A 19,958-nucleotide genomic window follows, 5' to 3' on the forward strand; every position below is an offset into this window, starting at 1 on the left:
CAACATGAAGTCTGCTCTTCCCCTCTAAACACATCTTGCCTTTGCCGTGCAGAAGCTGAAGATTTGTAATTTTGTAGAGTCAGTTGTCTGATTAAACTTGCACTGATGTCTCACATCGACATCGTGTGTGCATAAGCTCAAAGACTGATAAATGTTTCATTTTGGTATGTATCGGATCAAGAAAATAATCTAATCAAACCTAGCCACTCATCTATAAATTTACGTATTCATGACAGATGACAACAAATACTTATGCGTCACAACTGCAAAATTTGACACATTAAACATTTCCATTTTACTTCCTGCTTATTTGCCGCTTACAGCCTTAAACATTTCGTCTTCTCAGCCATTTATAATAACGATAATAATCATATCATACAGTATTGTGTATGTTTGTTTTCAGTTCGCGAATCTAACCTTTGTCTTCAAGCCCTCGAGATCTCAGGTTTCGCCCACAGCGTCTAAGATTCACATTATCATTGTATCTTGAAGTGAAAATGGACTCCAACACAAGCGAAGAAACCCAACCAAATACTAGTGCGCCTGGTAAGGAAACTAACTCTGGCATTGAAGATGATCTTCAAAATCTCTCTGTCGGCACTGCTGAAGAAAATGTGGAAAACAGTGACGTAGATGAAGATTCAAAAAAAGATGAGTCCATCGATTGGGATGATATTATAGATGAAGTAGCATTGAAAGATAAAGAGATTTCTCTAACTGACGAGGAGAGGAAGGTAGGCTGTGAGCTATTTTGAGTTAAGTATACATCTGTACAACGAAAATTCATCTTGAATAATAATTATTTTCCTTGTTTGAACAGCGCTGCAAAGTCGAAGCAGAAGAAATAAAAGAAAGGGGTAATGAACAGTTTCGTTTAGGAGATTTCAGGGAGTCTGCTATCTCTTACACCCTAGCTCTTAGGACGTGTCCTATTTCTTATCCCAATGACAGATCCAAGTTGTTTTCAAATAGAGCAGCCTCTAAAATGAAGTTGGTTAGCATCTTTCAATTTTCCTGTTTTAGATTTATGTAAATAATTTGTGTAATTTTGGCTTAATGTTTCTATTGAACTTACCGTCCATTTTAATCTAATTTTAGGGATTGTCAAAATCTGCCATAGAGGATTGTAGTCAAGCGCTGGAACTTTCACCTACCTTTATTCGTGCTCTTTGGCGTCGTGCTCAGCTATATGAATCAACTGATAAATTAGATGAGGCTCTTGAGGACTGCAAAAAAATCTTGGAAATTGATCCTAGTCATAGAGAAGCTAATATCGCTGCGAGGGTAAGTAATATATTAATGTTTATATTTATGAACCTAACTGAAGGCTGACATAGTATAATTGGTTTATTTTTTGCGAATAGAGACTTCCTGACCTCATAAATGAACGAAATGAGAAATTGAAAACTGAAATGATGTGTAAGTAGTATTTTCCTGTTTGTTATAAATACATTACTGTCTCAAAATAACCAGGCTAAATGTCAACCTTCTTTATTTGCAGCTAAACTGAAGGATTTGGGTAATCTTTTCCTGCGGCCATTCGGACTTTCAACAGACAACTTTCAAGTTAATCAGGACTCTGGCTCAGGTGGATATTCAATAAATTTCAAGCAATCTTATTTGTCTTGTGTCATTGAGAACTTCTCAGAGTCCAAAATTCTGCTTCTAAACCCTATTCATCTATAATTAATAAGTCTTTGAAAACTTCCAAGACAAATGAAGTTCTCAAACTGATGGATGGTTAATTCAATGTCATATGGGTGGGTTGTAGTTGCTTTCTGTGCAATATTTCTACACCACCCAATAAATCATGTGCATTTGTGGATCCGCCCACATGGAAAACATTCACAGATAGACAAATTAAGGGATACAAGGTTGTGGAACATGGTTTTTACTTATTTCTCAACAAAGTAGTGATGAAGTTACTTGTAAGACATAGATATGTGCTTGATGTTCAGCATCATGAAATTCTACTTATTTAAAAGGGCCTCAGGCAACAAAATCTGTTCAATTCACAAAACATAATACTGTGGTTTTCATGGAGCAAAAAAAATATAGAAAATATAAATTCAGATTGCTTTGAGGACTATGCAAACATGCAAAATTGTAACAAATTCTATAGCCAACGCATCAATACAGGTAGCATAATACTGTTACTTAAATGCAACGAGCAAGGTTGCTGTCAATCTTATACCAAGAGAGTGGTGGGTAGAATAATGCAAAAATAAACTTCATGATGGGATGAAAGAATTAACATAAATATGAAAGGTGACCAACACTGACAGTGAGGCATGATAAGAACCGATCAGAATGGATCGGTTATAAATGAGTATTAAACGGTATTAAACAAAAACAATAATTAACAACCTAACAGGTATTTCAAGTCTAACTACACAGATTATTCAGTCTATCAGGCATAAGCCATAAAAGATCATAAATAACACAAAGCACACATAGCTTCATTCTCCTAATTTGAACAAGGCAAATAAAATGTGAGAAAAATCAACACATAGTTGAATAAAAAAAAAAAGTAGAAGAGCACCTACTAAGAAGCTGATGAAAATTGCTATATAATTTCTGATGACAAAAAGATTGAATAATTTGCTTTTAAGGTTACATTTACGATCATCTCCTTGGCAGAATGAATCAGAATCCTCACTGTACCCCAATTTAGCAGCCATTCGAAATTATGGGACACACATTTCAAAAACAAACTAACAAAAATACATATGTACATATATAAATAAAAAACATAACTACAGAAACTAAGAAAGGAGGCTTCAAAAGTTATAATACTGATGAGTTAAACTTTATGGCTAAAATTGAAAAATTAAATTTGACATTTTCACAAATTTTGTTTTAAGTAATTTAATTCTATAATCAAAGTTAAAAAATAAAAACAGAAAATTCAAAGCACATTTCCCTCTTAGTTTAAACAGCATACAAATTCTGATATCATCATTTCTCTTAAAGGCTGCGAATGTGTCTTGAACGTCTCAAAAGTAGACAGCAAGAACTGAGACCATTCCCTTTACTTGTCAAGGCATTCACATTCACTGCCTTTCTTGAATAGTCAATCCGTTCTGAGAACACCTGCAGAGGTACATCAAGTACACTATTTAAGATAATACAAGTTAATTAAAAATAATATTTAAATTAAAGACAAAGTTTACCTTAGAAGATTCAGGTATTTCATCTTCAGAACTATGGATGAGTGTGCCATTTAAATACATGACGTTGGCAGCTTTGTCTTCAGGAACAGTCAATGTTTGATAGCTGTATGTTGCTTCTCTTTCAATTCTCTGTAATGGAAGATTTCTGAATTGAATGATATTTGTAGTAAGACCCCCAATCTCTGGAATTATTGTGTATTTATTCATTTTTATCTGCTACCTTCAAAACTTCCTGGGAGTGTTTGCCAGAGCTTATACACATTAACTCTGGTCCAGCCATTGAAACCAAACATTTAAGATGAGTGCTACCAGACACCTGTCAAAATACCAATAGCTTGTAGAGATAAGTACATTGATATGCAATATCTTCACAAAATGCTCACCTTTACTGGGGTGCAAGGGAATTCTGGAAAAGCCGCTGCCACAGCACGTGCTCCAGCCTCATTAGTAAAGTCTGATATCCCAACAAAAAATTCACGACCTAACAAACATCCATAAAAACAATTTAACGATCACTTAGGAGTTTACTTGTATTTTTGACAATATATTAAATACAACTTATTCAGTACCAGTGAAAAGAACATCGCCTCCTTCTAACTTAGCATTTTCATCAGCAATTTCTATGATTGGTAAATCCAACTCTTTCTTGAGAACTGCTCGTATGGTTTCTATCTGTAACAAAGAGGAAAATTATAATGTTTTATTCCGTTATAGTACTGAAGTAAAATTCTTTTTCATCCCAGATCAATTCATTTATTTTAAAATGATTTTGTCAGTTTGATAAGCAGGCATAGGTGCTGACGTCTTTACAATGCTCAGAAAATGAAAAGCTGTGACAGCTGGCCCCGCAGTGACAGCTGACCACACGCATTCCCTACGAAGGTTATGATTACGTCGAGTGCACCTGAGCACTTTCGGTGTTAAGTCAACATCAGGTGGTACTGATGACCAACCTGGTGATCACACTGTTGACTGTGGCCCGTCTAGCCCCCCGGCCCTCTACCCCACTTCGCACCGTCTTCGGGGCCTTCGGGGGCCCCCCGGCAGCGAAGGGGCGTCCAAGTGTCACATCTGACACTCCCTCATGAGCAACCTGGACCGGGGGCCGTAGGCCGTAAGGGCATCCCCGCACCCTGCTTGTCCTCCTTCTGCACACACCTCCTTTGCCCTGGCCGTAGCGGGCCTGGTGATGAGGGCGGAACCGTTGCAAACCACGGCGGCGTCCTCGGTGAGAGGGCAGCAGGGTAACGCCTCGTCCGGGGGCAGCTCGACCACGTCCAGTCCCAGCTCGCGCAGCAGACGGACGTATGCCTCGTGCTGACGACGAGCAGCCTCGAGCTGGGCTGCGTCCGAGGACCACGACTCTGGGACACGGCAGACTACGGCGTGCGTAACTTTGAGAGACGGCATCGTCGTCGTCGTCGTTGTCGCTCCTCCAGCACGGCCTCTGTGGCCTCCTCCAGCGCTCGGCGCTCGGCTCAGTTCGGGCGGTACAGCGAGCGGTGTACAGATCGCCTTTTGTCTGGCTCCCCCTCCCCCACCCCTTCCTTTTTGAAGTGTCATCTGCATTTATGGTTTGAGAAGTTGCCGATAGAGGGAGGTACTGATGCCTAAATGCGCCTTGGGCAGGTCCTGTAATTTTGAGGCTGGATTTGGCGTATTTAGGGCAATTAAACGTGAGTTTTTCGGCATTAAATCTGTTTGTCTGCTATTAATTTTTGTTAACTGATATTTTGTGTTCGCTACACGTTCAATAAACAAGTGTCTTGCGCTCCATGGCCTAAAACTGCAGCGGAATCTGAGGGTTGGAAACATCAAGTTAGTCTTAAAACATGTTCAATATTTAGTTAAAACATATTCGGTGGTATTTTTTCTCATTCATCTTAATCTCGTGAATCCTTTTCATCTTGGAGATTTGGGTCTCTTTGTTTTTGTTTTTTCTTTGGTTGGCTCATTCACTGGTCGTAGCGCCCTTGTCCAGAATTATTCTGGAAAAGCAATACATGTACATATGAAATATTTGTCCTAAATTGACAACATTCATTAGATCTGGCGAATTGGTTTTTACCATACCTATTTGCAGTCACAATCAACCAACAAACGTTTAAAGTCCTAAAGTGTCTGTATGCATATCTGACAGTTCCATTTTGTAGGTTAGAGTTACCTTACATGAACTAATGTCAAATTTGCCAAACATACTTTTAACGAACTTATCATTTGGCATGCCATTAAGTGTGTTTTTATCATCCTAATGAGTGAAGTTAAGTCACAAGTATTGTTCAGATCACAATGTACATTTATGATTCAAGGACACCAAATAACAGTGTGTTTTTATTGACTACAGGCTCATTTTTAGTTAATTTTCTTTATTTGATTGCAATAAGTGTTCTTATCACAATTGTTGGTAGTTATGTTCTATTTCAATTTGTGCATACATGTGAATTCTTAGCAAATGTTCCAAGTTTCTATTGCACTTATAGTAATCTCTATTGTATTCTGTTTTGATGTTTCAGTATGTGGAGATTTACTTGAAGAGGAAGTTGATAATTACTTCTTACTGTAGTATCTGAGAAACAAAATGATTCTTTTAATAAGTAAATAACCTGTAGACAGTGTAAACTCAGAATATAGTGGTACATTTTCAATTATGAGACTTTCTACCAAAAAAAAACTACAGCAGATATAGACAGAAGGGTTTTATAACCAGCTTTGTGCTGGTGGTGCAATGAGCAAAACCCACCGAAGTGTTTGCAGAAGTGGAAATAACAACATTCTCCCTGCTGTATCCAGTAATAACTCTGCAGTGATCACTGACAATAGTACTAGCATTCACAATCGACGTATTGCACGAAGCAGCAACTGGAGAGGTTCTACGTCAGGTGTAGATGAAGACAGTGATGGTGGGGGTGGAGTAAATAGACCTAGTCGAACTATTCCTAGTAAAAAGAGAAATGTGCAAGGGGATACTGTTGTTCAAAATCCATCAAACCTCTCTCGCTCACCTCACAAATTCAGGGATGCCAATGAAGGGTAAGTAACTTTGTCAATGTTTTTTTTGTAGTAACTTCTTTCTTACACTGGTATCCACTTTTTTACTCTATCAATTACCTTAGTCAGTGAATTTTCTCCTAATGACTCCTTAGATGTTAACTAAGACTTTTTCAAATAAGGTATTTTTTCTTTTAACTTAACAAGTTTGAGTATAATCAAAGTATGTATCTGAGTAAAATCAGCATTTTGAACGAAGGAATTAATAATTAATCTAGTTCTATTGCATAGGTGTGTATTTTAACTGTGTATTATTTTATCTTCAGTGTATGGCACTAACTTAAATTAAATACCTGACCTGGTTTCTTTTTTTAAAAATGGTTTTTATTAAATCAGTTTTGGGTCATGTTTCTTTTTTCTTAATTAAAAGCTCTGAAAGTCTCAGGTTTTGTCCAAAGAATTGTGAGCAAGTCATGTCAAGTGGTACAGATAACACTTGATTGGAGGAACAGGGACGGCCTAACTGCTGTCCGTCTGTCTGCCCCTCCCGTCTGCGGTTGGCCTGTCGGCGCGGGCCGCGCGCCTTTGGCCTGCAGGTCGGAGGTCTTATGGTCGGACAGGCGGTGGCAGCTGGCTTACAGTTTGGCGCTCTGCCCGACCGTCCGACCGTCTATCTGATCCGCTTGTCTGTCTAGCTAGCTATCCACCAATCTATCTGTTTGTCCATCTACCTATCTATCTTTATTACTGGCTGGTCCGGCTTCTTGGTTTGATGATCTGAGACACAGATACTGATGGTTCTGGTGGTCTTTAGCTTTCAAGCCAGAAAAGATAAGACTAGACAGGTGCTTTTCCTTTTGTTTTTGCCACTTTATACTTTTAAATGTATTGTCTTCCCACCTTTAAATGTTGAAAGTGGAGAACCATTGGTATTGTCTTCCCTCTCATATCCTTAGTAAAAATAGAAATTATTCACCTATTTGGATACATTACATTTAAGACAATAAAATAATGCAAAATTTTAAAATTGTTGTTTTTTGTTAATTTTTAGAAAAAAGTGGTAACCGAATTTTAAGGAACAAAACATTTACTTTTTCTTATCCCATGACATTATTTGTTTTGTTTTTTAGCTCAAGACAAGATGGTTCTCCTATTCCTGGCAAGGGCCGATTGCAATCATCTCAGCACTCCCCAGCAGGCCGTGTAACTAGTTTCCAAAGCCGCAATAACAACTATAGCAGTTGCACAGGATTTGGCACAACGGGGACGGGAAATTCTGGCCTCGGACATTCGCCAAGGGTATGTGTCTCATTAAAATCTGTTCAAATACTTTCTACTGATCATATATTTTCTTTTAATAAAATACTGTTGATTTTTATTTATTTCTTTTGAAGGGGAGCTCTTTCTCAAATTCTGTTTGTCGAGGTGGGTCGCGGCGTGGTTCCCGCGCCCGACCCCGCTCCAGCTCCAGCTCTAGTGTGCAGCACCCATCACCAAGCCGCTCGGATGCGGTGCCCAATTTACCATCCCAGGAGAAAAATGCCAACATTCCAACTCCCAGATATACACGCACAACAAATGCATCTCCTAGCCCTGTTGGGTTAGACAAAGTTGAGAATGATGAAGGATGCAGCACTCCTACAGCACTTGAGGAGTGTCCCTTTGCTAGCAGTGCCAAGGCTTCAGTTACAGTTAGGGCTGCTGGAGAAACACTAGTCAATCAGGGAGGGGAAGATGTCGTTGATGATGGCCTCCTTGCACTTGACAGTGAGACAAAAGTGGAAGATGCACTGTTGGTTGGACCTGAAATATTGCCAGCAGTTATTTCTTCTGTGGCATCAGAAGGGCAGGCACAAGATGATGACGAGGAGAAAGCTATAGGTGTTTCTCCAGATGGAAGGTACGAATTTTTGTAATCATATTGATGTTTTGTTTTTCTTATGCATTCTTTTTCTAGAGAGTTGTAATAAAGACTATATGTTTCTTTGAAGGTTTTTAAAATTTGAGGAAGAAATTGGTCGGGGAAGTTTCAAAACTGTGTATAGAGGTTTGGACACACAAACTGGAGTTGCAGTTGCCTGGTGTGAATTGCAGGTAAAAGTTTTCAAAATGAATTTTTGTCTTTTTATTAAATATCTTATTACATATTAATGTGCACTCCTTAAGAGCTTAGCTGTGTACTGGTTTTTATTTTGTTGATATACCTACAGGAAAAAAAATTGAACAAAACAGAAAGATTACGGTTTCGTGAAGAAGCAGAAATGTTGAAAGGGCTGCAGCACCCCAATATTGTACGATTCTATGATTATTGGGAAGTAACCCTCACTAAAAGGAAGTATATTGTTCTTGTAACTGAATTAATGACATCAGGCACTTTAAAAACGTAGGTTGTTTGTTACCGTATGCTCACTGACAAGTTACCTTTTAGGTTGACTAGTTTTTACAATCAGCATATCCTTTCAGATATTTACGACGATTTAAGAAGATCAATCCTAAGGTTTTGAAGTCATGGTGCCGACAAATTCTAAAAGGGCTTAGTTTCCTGCATAGTCGAAGTCCGCCCATAATACACAGAGATCTAAAATGTGACAACATTTTTATCACTGGCACAACTGGATCAGTAAAAATTGGAGACTTGGGTCTTGCTACTCTTAAAAATAGATCATTTGCTAAATCTGTCATTGGTTTGTATAATCACTTTATTTATTTCTCCTAGTATTCATTTGTAAGGATTCTAATTATTTTATTTCGTTTACTTAGGTACCCCTGAGTTTATGGCGCCAGAAATGTATGAGGAACACTATGATGAAAGTGTTGATGTATATGCATTCGGAATGTGTATGCTAGAAATGGCCACATCAGAATATCCATACTCAGAATGTACAGGCCCTGCACAAATCTACAAAAAAGTCATAAGTGTCAGTGTCACTTAGAATTTTAATTTGATTGTCCAATTCTGAATGTTCAAATCTTATCTTATTCTCTAAAATTTATCCTCTAGGGAGTAAAACCTCAAAGTTTTGAAAAGGTAGAAAATCCAGAAATACGTGATATTATTGAGCATTGTATAAGATTAAAGAGAGAAGAGAGGTATGTCTATTGTTTATCAGTACAATGTGGAAGAGTTTTGTTATCTAATTCATTTTTTTAAAATGCTGACATCTGTCTTTTTTATCTGTTATTGTTTATCTATTTGTTTTAAGACCTGGAATCAAAGACTTATTAAACAATGAGTTTTTTGCCGAAGATTGTGGTTTACGAGTAGAACTAGTTTCTAGAGAAGAGGCAGTTGCATCTGTTGCATCAAAAGTAGAATTTAGATTAAGAGTTTTGGACCCTAAGAAACGCTCCAATAAGCATAAAGAAAATGAAGCAATACAGTTTGATTTTGATATCATAAATGACAATGCTGATGAAGTTTCCCAAGAGATGGTTTGTAATATTAAATATGTTTTGCATCAGTCTGACTTTAGCATACTTGTTTCTAAGAATTTTTCTCACAGGCTAATTCGGGATTAATTATGGAAGAAGATGCACGGGTGGTGGCCAAACTTATTAAGGCGCAAATTCAATCCTTAACAAAAGAGCGAGAAGAACGTCGCCAGCTTGCAAGTGGCCAGTTTCATCCGCTTGATGCAGAGGTTGGAGAATTCAGAGACCAACAACGTGATCTAACCACGGGCTCAGGTAACCACTGACTCATTTTTAATACCTTCATATATCAAACTAACAATGCTTTCCAGTGCCCTCATGTACATGTACAATTTTTTTTCTTATGCTGCACATAAGAATTTTCTCCGGATTCTGGATATGTGACAGTTCATCAAACTGATCAAATCAGCATGTCCATGCAAGCTGGTAACCAGCAAACTTCCATTGTAACTGAGATTACCTATTTACCTGAAACCTCAAATGTGGTCATAGCACCACAGAGAATGGAATCAATTCAGGTAAGGGGTGTTATGTGTTAAAATTAATACTTTTACAAATGATAGTGTATGAAATTGAATTAAACTTTCTTGCTTGTAGATAACTGAAAATGATGAACAACATGTAGAGTTAGGGGATGTCTCACACTCAAGTGTGCAACAATCATTGATGCAAAGTCATATTGCACCTCAAATACCTCAGCCTCAGAGTCAGCCTCATTCGCAGCTGCAGACACCCAATACTTTGAGTCAAAGTCAATCTACAGGTCAGATACCTATGCAGCCCTTATCACAAGTTCATATGCAACAGTTAACTCCACTTCAGATTCAACCTCAAACACAAGATCAAACACAGGATCAAATTCAAGATCAGGTCTCTGCTGGTCAGTATGAGACAATGCTTGAAAACCAGCATGAGTCCTCTCTAAGACCATTTTCTGACCCTCAGCAAGAATTGTTGATTTCTGATGTACTTCCTCAGTCAGACCTTAAAGAACACTCTCAAATGAGTGCTGATCTAAAAACCGAGCATCATGGTGATCTGTCGTCTCTTCCTCATACAGTGGTTTCTACTCAACCCCAGGGACTGACTCAAACAACTTTGTTACCCCAACTCACTTCAGAAGATCAAATAAAACTTCAGTCAGCTTTAGAATTACAGCCCCAAACATCACAGAATCAACCTCAACTTCTACCAAGCTTACACGAGACTGTCAATCAGACAGAACTTCAAGAAAAAGATGGTTTCCGAAATGTGTGTCATGAATCAGATGTCAAACTTGGGGCCTCTTCAGACAGTCAACCACAGATTTCATCCAGGAATGACCAGTTACTCTCCCATGAAGCTTGCCATGTCATTTCAGCACCCGTTGGCCAAGATATTCCTACAACAGAATCTCATCATCAGTCATATGATACGCTTAGTAAAGATACTGAGAACCTACAACAATCACGTTTGACTCAAGTGACAGTCCCATTGGAACAAGTTCAAGAAACAATGGTTAAGGAAGAACAACATTCTGATCAACTGCAGCCTGTATACAATACTGTAACACTAGCACCATCTTCATCTAATGTTTCGCATCCCACCCAAGTATTCCATCAGGTGAGTATTTGTCCTCTATCTTTTACATTGCCGTGCATACTTTGCCGCAATAGTGGTCAATTTATGATTTGTTCTGTTATTCTGTTGTTAATAGGCCTCTCAGATACTGCCTGTGGGTACCGTTGGCAGTGTGAATGGAGTATCTGGAGGGTATGTTGGAACCTTCACTCCAGTCTTTCACCCGTCTGGAGGTACCTATGTCCAAGCCACCCTTCGGTCTCCTGCTCCTCAGCAGCAATTGTATGTGGCTACCAGCTTGCACCAAACATCAGCACCAGTCATGTTGACACAATCCTCACAGTCTGGACAGGTAATAACTGTAGTATCACATTTCATTGGAAAAAGTAGCTCTCTCAAGATTTTTATAAAAAAAAAAATAAGAAATTAATATGTAATGTTTTGTGCTGTTTTAGAATGCATTGCTGGAGATGACTGGTACTGCTACAGCACCATCTCTCTTGCAAACCATGTTCCCTGTTCCCACATTAGATGGAAACCTTGTGGTGGGGCCTGGTGCTCATGGAGGCATGGTGTTGGTTCAACCTGCTGTTCCTACACAGCCACATCTCCGTGCTCAAGACTCGGAGGCAGGTCAAACGGGTGGAGAGCAATCTATCAATACTGTGGCTGCTGATAATGTAAGTTGCGCTTCCGTGCAAGTGTGTGGCGCTACTGCTGGGGCTGAAAATGTGGCGTTAGCTTCTGCTCAACCCTCAAGCATGTTATCGTCGGCGTGTGGACCGCCATGTGTGCAGATGGTTCAAACTGTGGGCCCTCAACCACAGTTTTTCCTGGTGCAGCAAAATTCTGCTTACCTTGTGAGCGATGTGGGCAAGGTGCCAAAAGTAGCCCAATATCAGTCGCCTTCACTCACTCCCATCCAGACACCAGTCCCGCCATCAACTCCTGTGCCAGCTTCAAACACCATAACGCCTGTGTTTCCCGACTCAACTCATCTCTCAGGCCAGTTCCAAGTGAACCAGGGTAGCCCTTATTTGACCCCTGCTAATTGTCCACAATCAGCTGAAGCACAGGGACAGCAACTTTCCTCAGCTTTGAAGTATCATTATGACTCGCCGTCTCTCCATCAGCATCCAACATCAATCCCTCCAGTCCACATTTACACTCCGTCTCCTGAATCAGTTGACCTGCAGTCAGTAAATAGAGAAGTCAATATATCTCGAGGGCTAGACGTTGTTTGTGATACTGAACCAAACCGATGTCTCAGTATCAGAGAAGACTTAAAGCAAGCTCCAGTTGAAAATGGCAGCGTGTCAGAGATTAAGTTGTCCAACACTGGTACATCAACGCCATATGGAGTGGGCTCTGAGGCAAGCTCTAGAAGAGCGTCTGTGGACCAGGATCCTATTGTGCTTAAATGTTCTGCTTCCCCTCAGGTATAACTTAATATTTTTTAAATATATTTGTTGCTGCACACACTCACTGAATGGAAACTTGCATATTTGTGAGAATTAACCAATTAAGTCTTATCTCCAATTATTAAAAGCTCCATAAATTCACTAAATTACCCTTTTAAAATATTCTTAACATGGGGGGAAAATTAACCAAATCTCTCCTTTTCACCATTCAACATTAAGATGAAACTTGTCAGAGTTAATATCTCTGCTATTGGGGTGCATGGCTTTGCAAGCTTCCATTGGCTGTTTTTGTTATATGTGACTGTATGAATGAGTTTTATGTTGACCATACACTTTGTGCTTATTAATTAATTGTTCAGACTGTTAAATACTGGTTAGTTAAGATTTTATACATTTGCAGTTGGTAGAATCCTCTGAAGTTGGTGACCATCCTACTCATTCTTCTCAAACAACAGTTGATTCTGGTGTCCTTTCACGAGCTGACAGGTAAGTCTCCTTTCATTATTCTTTTCAAATGTGTCTTATTTAAGTTCGAATGTATCATGACATGTTTTAAAATCCATCTAATGATTAATTGTTGTTTTTCTCTAGCACTGCAAGTGATCCAGCAGAGGCGTTGTCATCCAGTATTATTGCTGCTGCTGGTGGTCTTGGTCTTGTACCTGAAACAGCAACTGAGAGGAGGAACCGTCGCACTAACCAACGAAAGCGAAACAAGGCTGCTAATGATCGAGGAAATAGATTGACTGTCCTTAGTATTAATCACGATGGCACAAACTCCAGCAGTGAAGATTCTGAAAAATCATCTGGAAGCACTAGTCCTTCTGGAAGCAGGGGACCAACTGTGGAGTGTCAGTTAGAAACAACTAGAAATAAGACAGTTACATTCAAGTTTAACTGTGCTGATTATGTCCCAGGAGATGTTGCAAAAAATCTGGTGTGTCAAAATATCCATACCTAACATTAATATTCTTTCCAATTGTAAATGTTAATTTTCCTTGCTTATATTTGTCTTACTCCAAATTCCTAGGTTGCTGAAAACCTCCTTCCAGAAAGCCAAGCAGAGCTATTTACTGAAATGATCCAAGAGATTGTCAGACAAGTAAAGGCTGATCCAAGCAAATTGCCAGTTGTGTCCCAATGCTTCCCATCTGATACCTCTGGTAGTCCAGTTGCTCACAGACCCAGAGAAAGAGAACGTGATAATGACTCTGTCCTGGATGTTGGCCGAGTAAGTAAAAAGCAATGTCTTAGTACTCAATTCCCATGTACTACTAACTGTTGAGAAAATCTTAAAGGTGTAATAACACTCTTATTACAATGAGGATAACTATGAGGATACCTTGTGTTTATAGCTTGTTTGATGTGGGTCACAATTTGTTTGAATCCACATTTTAAAATGAAAGTTAGCAGAAGTATTTATTCAATAAATTCAAGCATTTGTTTTCATAGAAATTTTGATTGTATGAATACAAACAGTCCGTAGGTGATAGGTGACATTTTCTAGAGTCCTATAACCATGTCCTATAGCCTGTCAACCCATGTCTTCACTTTTCTGCTTCTGTGTGTTCCTTTTTCTGTGTCTCTAATTTGATTTCCTAACTAATTTGCAATTATTTGCTCCAAAAGTGCAGCAAAAAATATTATCTCCTGCTACTTTCTTCACTACCTTAACATCAACATTCAGTTTGAATGCTTGTGTTTTCATCTGCCCCGCGCCCCTCTCCCTTCTCCATCCTGCCCCCTTCCCCCTTTATAGGAGACACTCATGCATGTAATGACTGAATTGCATGGTTGTTCTCGCTCTGCATGAAATGCATACATTCTCATCAAAACATCATTTTAACTTAACCTATTCCAAATATTTTAATTATAACTTTCTAATCTGCTGCAATAATCAGAGGGTTACGTTTTGGGTTCCTGGTTGTCTTTTTCAATGTACGTGCTAAGCTGTCAAGTTGTCCTGTTTCTCAAGAAATGCAATCTCCTTGCTATGCATGTTCATGGTGTGGTCTCTTTGGTTCTGCTGTTAATTGTGCGGTTCTGTCAGGTGCGTCATGCTTCACTAACCCGTCAGCGGTCCTACAAATCCTCTATCAAACAGCATCGTCGACACCGATCTGTAAGTGTGCTTGCATTTCAGCATGGTGTTGCTGCAAAATTTTAGTGGATGTGGTTGAATTAAAGCTCAATTTTTTTGTTTTATAACAAGTGTAAAGCATTGTAAGCCCTCAATATTGTACAAATCATTTCTTTAAATTAGACTTTTGTGTTGCTTTTCTAGAACTTAAACTTGAACTGCTTGTGTACCCTCACTACTTTTGTTTGGTTATTTATGAAATAGTAAATAGTTGTCTGGATTCCTCTAGTTAATTTATCTATCTAAAATAAAAGCTATATTTCCCTTGTTTTCTGCTTTGTGTACTGGTTTATTAAAACGAATGCTATGCTGTTTGATACATTTTGCTATAGATAATATGTAGTTGGTTCGTGAAGTAGGTATTTTGTTGCATGCAAATTTTACTAGTTCATATTTTGTTTTTGTTTTTGTTTGTTGGTTTTTAAAAAAGGAAGAAAAACCTGTGTTACTGTTACTTTATGTGGAGCAGAGTATGCTCAGGCTATATTTTTCCCACATCTCTGCCCTCTTTCCGTCATTAAAAAAATAAAAAAATGACTAGGTTTTTACAGATATGTACAGTACTTGCGTTACCTTTAGATTTACATGGTTTTAATAATTTGCAGAGAGATGAAGGATTACCCTTGGTTGGCTCTGCACCAAATAGCCCTGTTCATCACCGTGTGTCACTCACAGAGCAACCATCCATGTCAGCCATATCAAATATTCCCCCCACTGCACATTTTCCTGTGATCAAACCAGCACCGGTAAGATCAAATGCTTCTTCCCTCATAGCTCACATCAATAGCTCATGTCAATTTCCTTAAAATTCTCTCTTTCTTCCATCAGGTCCGTAAAGTTTCCCGCTTTCTTGTCAGCACCGTTGCGGATTCAACTGTGTCCCCAACACCTATTGGGACAAGTCTAGTCAAGGTAATGCCACTGCAGTTCAGAAGTCTATATCTATTATAAATTGTTTATACTTATTAATGGTCCTTTTAATGATTTCTCTTTTAAAAAAATATAGGAATCCAGCTCGATTGTTGAGCCTAAATTGCCAACATCTGATGCTCATTTGAGTATGGAGTCCTCAGGAAAAGGTTCCATAGCGCGCATAGGCAGTGAGTCATGTCTAAGCCCTTCAATTGATAAACAAACTCGCAAAATTAGTCTACCTGAACCCATGAGCTCTGCTACCTCAGAAATGGATGAAGCTTCATCTCAACTAACCCGAAGTATCCCAGAAAAAAGCTATCTATATGGTGATGGGGATGGTGCTATGGGAGGCACACCAGTATCTGGTGGCACACCAATACCTGGAGATTCACCTGGTCAACATCTGACCCCAGAAAATACAGTATTGCCTGGTCAAGATGGATTACATATCAAGTTGACTCAGCAAAACTCTCTCGAAAAGCAACTGGGCTTTCAGACTGATGCTGCGTAAGATAATGCTTAACAGTTACTCTAATACAACTGCTAATGTTGCAGTCATGGCATTCATATTATTTTTGCTTATCTTATAGGGGACCACAAACCATAGAAGATCTACAACAAAAATTAGCACAGTTAACATCACAACCCATTGAGCTGGGCATTGGTGGCACTCCCCCGTCTCATCCTGCCACTCCTCACATGCCTTTATCTTATGATACCTATATGCAAACTCTCCAACAGAAACTGGCATCAATATCTATGACTGGAGGAACACATGTGGTATGTACAAAACCCCCCTTTTTATCACATTTTTTTCTGTGCAGTTGAAAAATTAATAAATCTTGTGCATATACACTAATAACGTAATATATGTAAATACATAATATAAATAACATAATAGCAAATTATCATATTTCTCTCTATTATAATTTCATTGATTAACATGACCAAGTCATATTTTTACTGACAAAGTGAGGTTTTTACTCTTCTGAACTGGATTAATACCAAAATTCTGGAAAGCATTTGAAATTTTGGATTGCCAAACCAAGTCATTTACTTTTGTATAGTCGCAACCAGAATCCTAACCGTCTCAGCTCCACCCGGCTCGGCCCGGCAGCAAGTTGATAAAGGGTTGACCTTGGCAGTGATTGTCCATCCTGTCCCTCATAAGGATGAGCTGAGATGGGGATTGGTGGGGTGGGGGAAGTGGCTTGAATCATGCAGCTTAACTGGAGCCCAGTTCAGTTCTCTCGCGGCTGTATGAGGGAAGCCTTCAGTATGACTGTTACTACCTTTTGAATGTGTTTGAGGAAATATTTCACTTTGGTGATTTCTTGTGCTGCTAAAAGAAATGGATGTTCTTTGGTATTCTGAATAAGAACATTGGCATTTACGGCTTTCAACAGGGACCTTTGTCACCTCACAGTACATTGCATGCATCTGGTATGCAAGGGACTTTATTACCAGCAGCTCTTGAAGTGCTTCAACCGTCAGGAGGGCTCATTGGTCTGGAAGGAGTCTCACTCCTGCCATCAGAACAGCAGTTAGCAGTTCAGCAGTTTGCTTCTCAACCACTTCAGTCTGTCCAGTCACCTCTTACAGCTGTTGTTCAACCTGTGACTGTCTTAGCCACAACTGGACAAAATTCACCTGCTGCTGCTACTCTCTTGCAACAGGTACTGTAATTATTCTTTTATTATCTGTTAATTTGTGGATATTACCCATGAAATATTTGATGTTGCTAAACATTTAAATTTGTTTAGGTAACTGTAACGCCAGTGGGTGAAGTTAGTGGAATGAGTAGTGGGGTGATGTCCCCAAATCAAACCTCTTCCCGGGATGAGATGCATCGTCCAAACAGACCCAGACCAGTTGATCTTGCTGATCTCGAACAAGTGAGCCGTTTTTTGTTTTTTTTGTGTTTCATCTCAAAAACATATTTTATTATCGAACGTTGTTCAGTGCTAACTACTCTGATTTGTTATCTTTAGGAACTTGCCAAGATCCACACTGGATATCGACGTGATTTACAAACACACTATTTAATTGGACAGTCACAGCAGGTACCTTCACACTTCATTAATTTATCTTTTTCTTTTATCACTAAGTAAAAGTGTGTGCTCTGTTCTTGTGGGTTTTTGTGCTCGGAAAGTGGGCTGTTTTCTATCTACTGAAAAAACTGTCTTGTGGAAAAGTCTTTAAATCTGCATGCGCTGGTATACATACCATGAATCTCTTTCCTATTGTGTAAAACAAAATATCCATTTTCATTGACACTTTGTGTGTTATTCAAACAAGACTAGTTATATTTGCCCAAATCTGTGTGACTTAACGCGTCCAGTACCAAGCCATTTTTAAACTAGGTTATTTGATAACAAAGTGGCGGTGTGGCACTGAACGTATTAAACACAAAAGCTATGCGCTCAGACCTCAGTCAAATAGCAAGATTTGCAGCTGGACCCATATTTTGGTAGCTTTCTTTACAACAGCCATCCGTCCAAACCATTATTGTTTAGAACCTTTGGGCCAAAAGGAAAGCTTTCTTCAATGCCAAAAATTGTGCAGTCATAATCAGTTATTTGTCCTATCTGGGTGAGCAGTTGAGAGACAAAGGCGCCCAAAATTGGTCATGTGGGGCTTGACTCGCGGGTTGGGGCTAATGAGTGATCGTTGCCCTTTGCCTTGAAAAGTGCTACTTTAGCACTTTATAGGTGCTAATGCCATACAAAACTGTTACATGCACCGTTGCAGTTGAAAGCTGCCTCTCAAGAACTAAATTTATGAACTTGCTTCTCGCTGACAACAAGAAAAGAGGCAAAGCTAACCCGTTTAACTCAATGTAATATGGTGTAATAGTTTTGATAAACATGGTTTGGGAAAATAGCTACCTTGACACGCTCTACCCAAATCTAGGCATTTAACATTACTGCTGATTTCACAAACTTTTGAGGCTGTTGGACAAATAGTCAATTTACATTGGACTCTAATATTCTGAGCCGCCAGCTGGGGGCCATCATTATATTTATATCAATATATTTATCTATTCATGATTTGTGCACACTAATATTGGGGCTCTGCCCCAATTCTAGGCCAATAGTCACATTGTTAAGAGAAGTAAGAGTATGTGATACATGGAATTAATCTAACTGTTTGTTACTACTGTTTAAGTTAAAACATCTTCTGGAGCTGCTGGTTGGTGCAAGCTATAGAAATCTCTCTCATAATTTTTAACTTTATCCCATGAATGAAATTGGTCTGAAGTTATCTTACATATATATCCATTTGTTGGGTTGTTTTTGCATGAAGTGACTTGGCTTTAAGTTGATGATTAGTTTTGCTGTGGGACTTGTGCTCAAGTGTGTGCTTGTCCACTTTCAATTCTTTTTTGAGAGAGTCAAAGAAACAAATTAACTTCAATCTCAATTTGAGCTGAACTGAAAAGAGCAATTATTGAGCAGTGGTAGCAACAGTTAGTGTGTGGAGTTTAGCATGTTGGTGTTTGGAGAGTTGCGAGCATGAGTGTTGGTGCAGGTTCTGCCACCGCCGGTGTTAACTACACTGCACCCATTATCCATGGGGGCCATACCTTACACGCTGCACCCACTGCATGCAACCACAGGCCAACCTCCTGGGCCAAAGGACCCCTCACTTGCACAAGTAGAAGCTGGTGCACAGGCAGTAAGTACAAGGAAACAGAAGAGATACTGGGAGGTTTAACATATTTTTTTTTCAGCATGTTTTATTTTGTAATATTTACGGCCCCTATATGTTCTGTCTATTTGGGAAAAGTTGAAAACATACTTTTCTTTTCTTTTTTCCTATTTTTACGTAGGGTGTATCATGTTACCCATGTAAAAATCTAATGCTGAAGAAACTAAATAAATTTTTGCCTATTATTGACTGACCTTAATTGTTCTGTAATTTACAGGAGACTCAAGATGACAATGGCCAAGAAACTGAAAGTTTTCAAGATAGCAATGCTGGAAATCATCCAGAAAGGCGACCTTCTAGATTTCAAGTCAGTATTGTGCCAGAAGACAAACCTGCTGAAAAGGTAACATGATTCAATTTTAAAAATAAATTGATGGAAAGAGATTGGGTTTGAATTTTGTTATTTGTATCTAAATAGGAGAGAGTTAAAAGTGTGCCAAGCAGCATGGGTGCAAGCCCTATTGCTCCAGCCACAGCTACTGCTGTCCGTAAGGGCCGGTTCAGTGTTGTAACTCATCCTGATGCCAGCCTTATTGGTGTAAGAGACACGCATGCTCCTGCCAGCTCACCCATAGATGCAACACCACCTTCACCTCTTGATGGTATGTGAAACAGATT

General features: G+C 39.1%; 3 protein-coding genes across 11 annotated transcripts in view; 2 read left to right on the forward strand and 1 right to left on the reverse strand.

The window, feature by feature from the left end:
- Nucleotides 1–2,539, forward strand: LOC113208363 (tetratricopeptide repeat protein 1). The gene is made up of 6 exons (XM_026425329.2): nucleotides 1–164; nucleotides 404–734; nucleotides 821–994; nucleotides 1,099–1,284; nucleotides 1,365–1,419; nucleotides 1,502–2,539. Exons 2-6 carry the CDS (start codon nucleotides 498–500, stop codon nucleotides 1,684–1,686), a joined length of 837 nt encoding a protein of 278 aa, XP_026281114.1. The 5' UTR covers nucleotides 1–164; nucleotides 404–497; the 3' UTR covers nucleotides 1,687–2,539.
- On the reverse strand, nucleotides 1,876–4,700 carry LOC113208362 (N(G),N(G)-dimethylarginine dimethylaminohydrolase 1). The gene is made up of 6 exons (XM_026425328.2): nucleotides 4,332–4,700; nucleotides 3,743–3,845; nucleotides 3,557–3,654; nucleotides 3,394–3,489; nucleotides 3,174–3,302; nucleotides 1,876–3,093 (listed from the first exon to the last, which is right to left on the reverse strand). The coding sequence occupies exons 1-6, from the start codon at nucleotides 4,581–4,583 to the stop codon at nucleotides 2,968–2,970; spliced, it is 804 nt and encodes a 267-aa protein (XP_026281113.2). The 5' UTR covers nucleotides 4,584–4,700; the 3' UTR covers nucleotides 1,876–2,967.
- Nucleotides 4,691–19,958, forward strand: part of LOC113208357 (serine/threonine-protein kinase WNK1) — a 24,500-nt gene continuing 9,232 nt past the window's right edge. For 5 of the 9 annotated variants that reach the window (XM_026425312.2, XM_026425314.2, XM_026425320.2 and 2 more), the window contains exons 1-29: nucleotides 4,691–4,849; nucleotides 5,687–6,203; nucleotides 7,292–7,460; nucleotides 7,556–8,061; nucleotides 8,153–8,255; nucleotides 8,372–8,544; nucleotides 8,625–8,845; nucleotides 8,922–9,079; nucleotides 9,163–9,251; nucleotides 9,365–9,593; nucleotides 9,665–9,848; nucleotides 9,951–10,111; nucleotides 10,191–11,195; nucleotides 11,290–11,505; nucleotides 11,609–12,592; nucleotides 12,975–13,060; nucleotides 13,166–13,511; nucleotides 13,605–13,805; nucleotides 14,625–14,696; nucleotides 15,320–15,460; nucleotides 15,543–15,626; nucleotides 15,721–16,136; nucleotides 16,220–16,409; nucleotides 17,036–17,305; nucleotides 17,393–17,524; nucleotides 17,621–17,692; nucleotides 19,161–19,307; nucleotides 19,558–19,683; nucleotides 19,759–19,942. In XM_026425312.2, coding sequence (XP_026281097.1) covers nucleotides 5,899–6,203; nucleotides 7,292–7,460; nucleotides 7,556–8,061; nucleotides 8,153–8,255; nucleotides 8,372–8,544; nucleotides 8,625–8,845; nucleotides 8,922–9,079; nucleotides 9,163–9,251; nucleotides 9,365–9,593; nucleotides 9,665–9,848; nucleotides 9,951–10,111; nucleotides 10,191–11,195; nucleotides 11,290–11,505; nucleotides 11,609–12,592; nucleotides 12,975–13,060; nucleotides 13,166–13,511; nucleotides 13,605–13,805; nucleotides 14,625–14,696; nucleotides 15,320–15,460; nucleotides 15,543–15,626; nucleotides 15,721–16,136; nucleotides 16,220–16,409; nucleotides 17,036–17,305; nucleotides 17,393–17,524; nucleotides 17,621–17,692; nucleotides 19,161–19,307; nucleotides 19,558–19,683; nucleotides 19,759–19,942 — 6,970 coding nt within the window. In that variant the 5' untranslated portion in view covers nucleotides 4,691–4,849; nucleotides 5,687–5,898. Of the gene's footprint in view, nucleotides 4,850–4,935; nucleotides 4,992–5,686; nucleotides 6,204–7,291; nucleotides 7,461–7,555; nucleotides 8,062–8,152; nucleotides 8,256–8,371; nucleotides 8,545–8,624; nucleotides 8,846–8,921; nucleotides 9,080–9,162; nucleotides 9,252–9,364; nucleotides 9,594–9,664; nucleotides 9,849–9,950; nucleotides 10,112–10,190; nucleotides 11,196–11,289; nucleotides 11,506–11,608; nucleotides 12,593–12,974; nucleotides 13,061–13,165; nucleotides 13,512–13,604; nucleotides 13,806–14,624; nucleotides 14,697–15,319; nucleotides 15,461–15,542; nucleotides 15,627–15,720; nucleotides 16,137–16,219; nucleotides 16,410–17,035; nucleotides 17,306–17,392; nucleotides 17,525–17,620; nucleotides 17,693–19,160; nucleotides 19,308–19,557; nucleotides 19,684–19,758; nucleotides 19,943–19,958 lie in introns of all 9 variants that reach the window. The other 4 variants (XM_026425313.2, XM_026425319.2, XM_026425316.2 and 1 more) reach the window with 4 other exon arrangements.

Source organism: Frankliniella occidentalis, unplaced genomic scaffold, assembly GCF_000697945.3.
Source record: "Frankliniella occidentalis isolate FOCC.00 unplaced genomic scaffold, Focc_3.1 Scaffold112, whole genome shotgun sequence".
Classification (NCBI taxonomy): Eukaryota; Metazoa; Arthropoda; class Insecta; order Thysanoptera; family Thripidae; genus Frankliniella; species Frankliniella occidentalis.

Bases quoted from the DNA above. Each gene is read 5' to 3' on its own strand.
- LOC113208363 (XM_026425329.2), top strand. From the start codon at position 498: ATGGACTCCAACACAAGCGAAGAAACCCAACCAAATACTAGTGCGCCT. The intron at 735-820 runs GTAGGCTGTGAG...TTGTTTGAACAG, and splicing joins TAACTGACGAGGAGAGGAAG to CGCTGCAAAGTCGAAGCAGA. The intron at 1,420-1,501 runs GTAAGTAGTATT...CTTTATTTGCAG, and splicing joins ATTGAAAACTGAAATGATGT to CTAAACTGAAGGATTTGGGT.
- LOC113208362 (XM_026425328.2), bottom strand. From the start codon at position 4,583: ATGCCGTCTCTCAAAGTTACGCACGCCGTAGTCTGCCGTGTCCCAGAG. The intron at 3,655-3,742 runs GTACTGAATAAG...GATGTTTGTTAG, and splicing joins AGGCGATGTTCTTTTCACTG to GTCGTGAATTTTTTGTTGGG. The intron at 3,094-3,173 runs GTAAACTTTGTC...GTACCTCTGCAG, and splicing joins AAATACCTGAATCTTCTAAG to GTGTTCTCAGAACGGATTGA.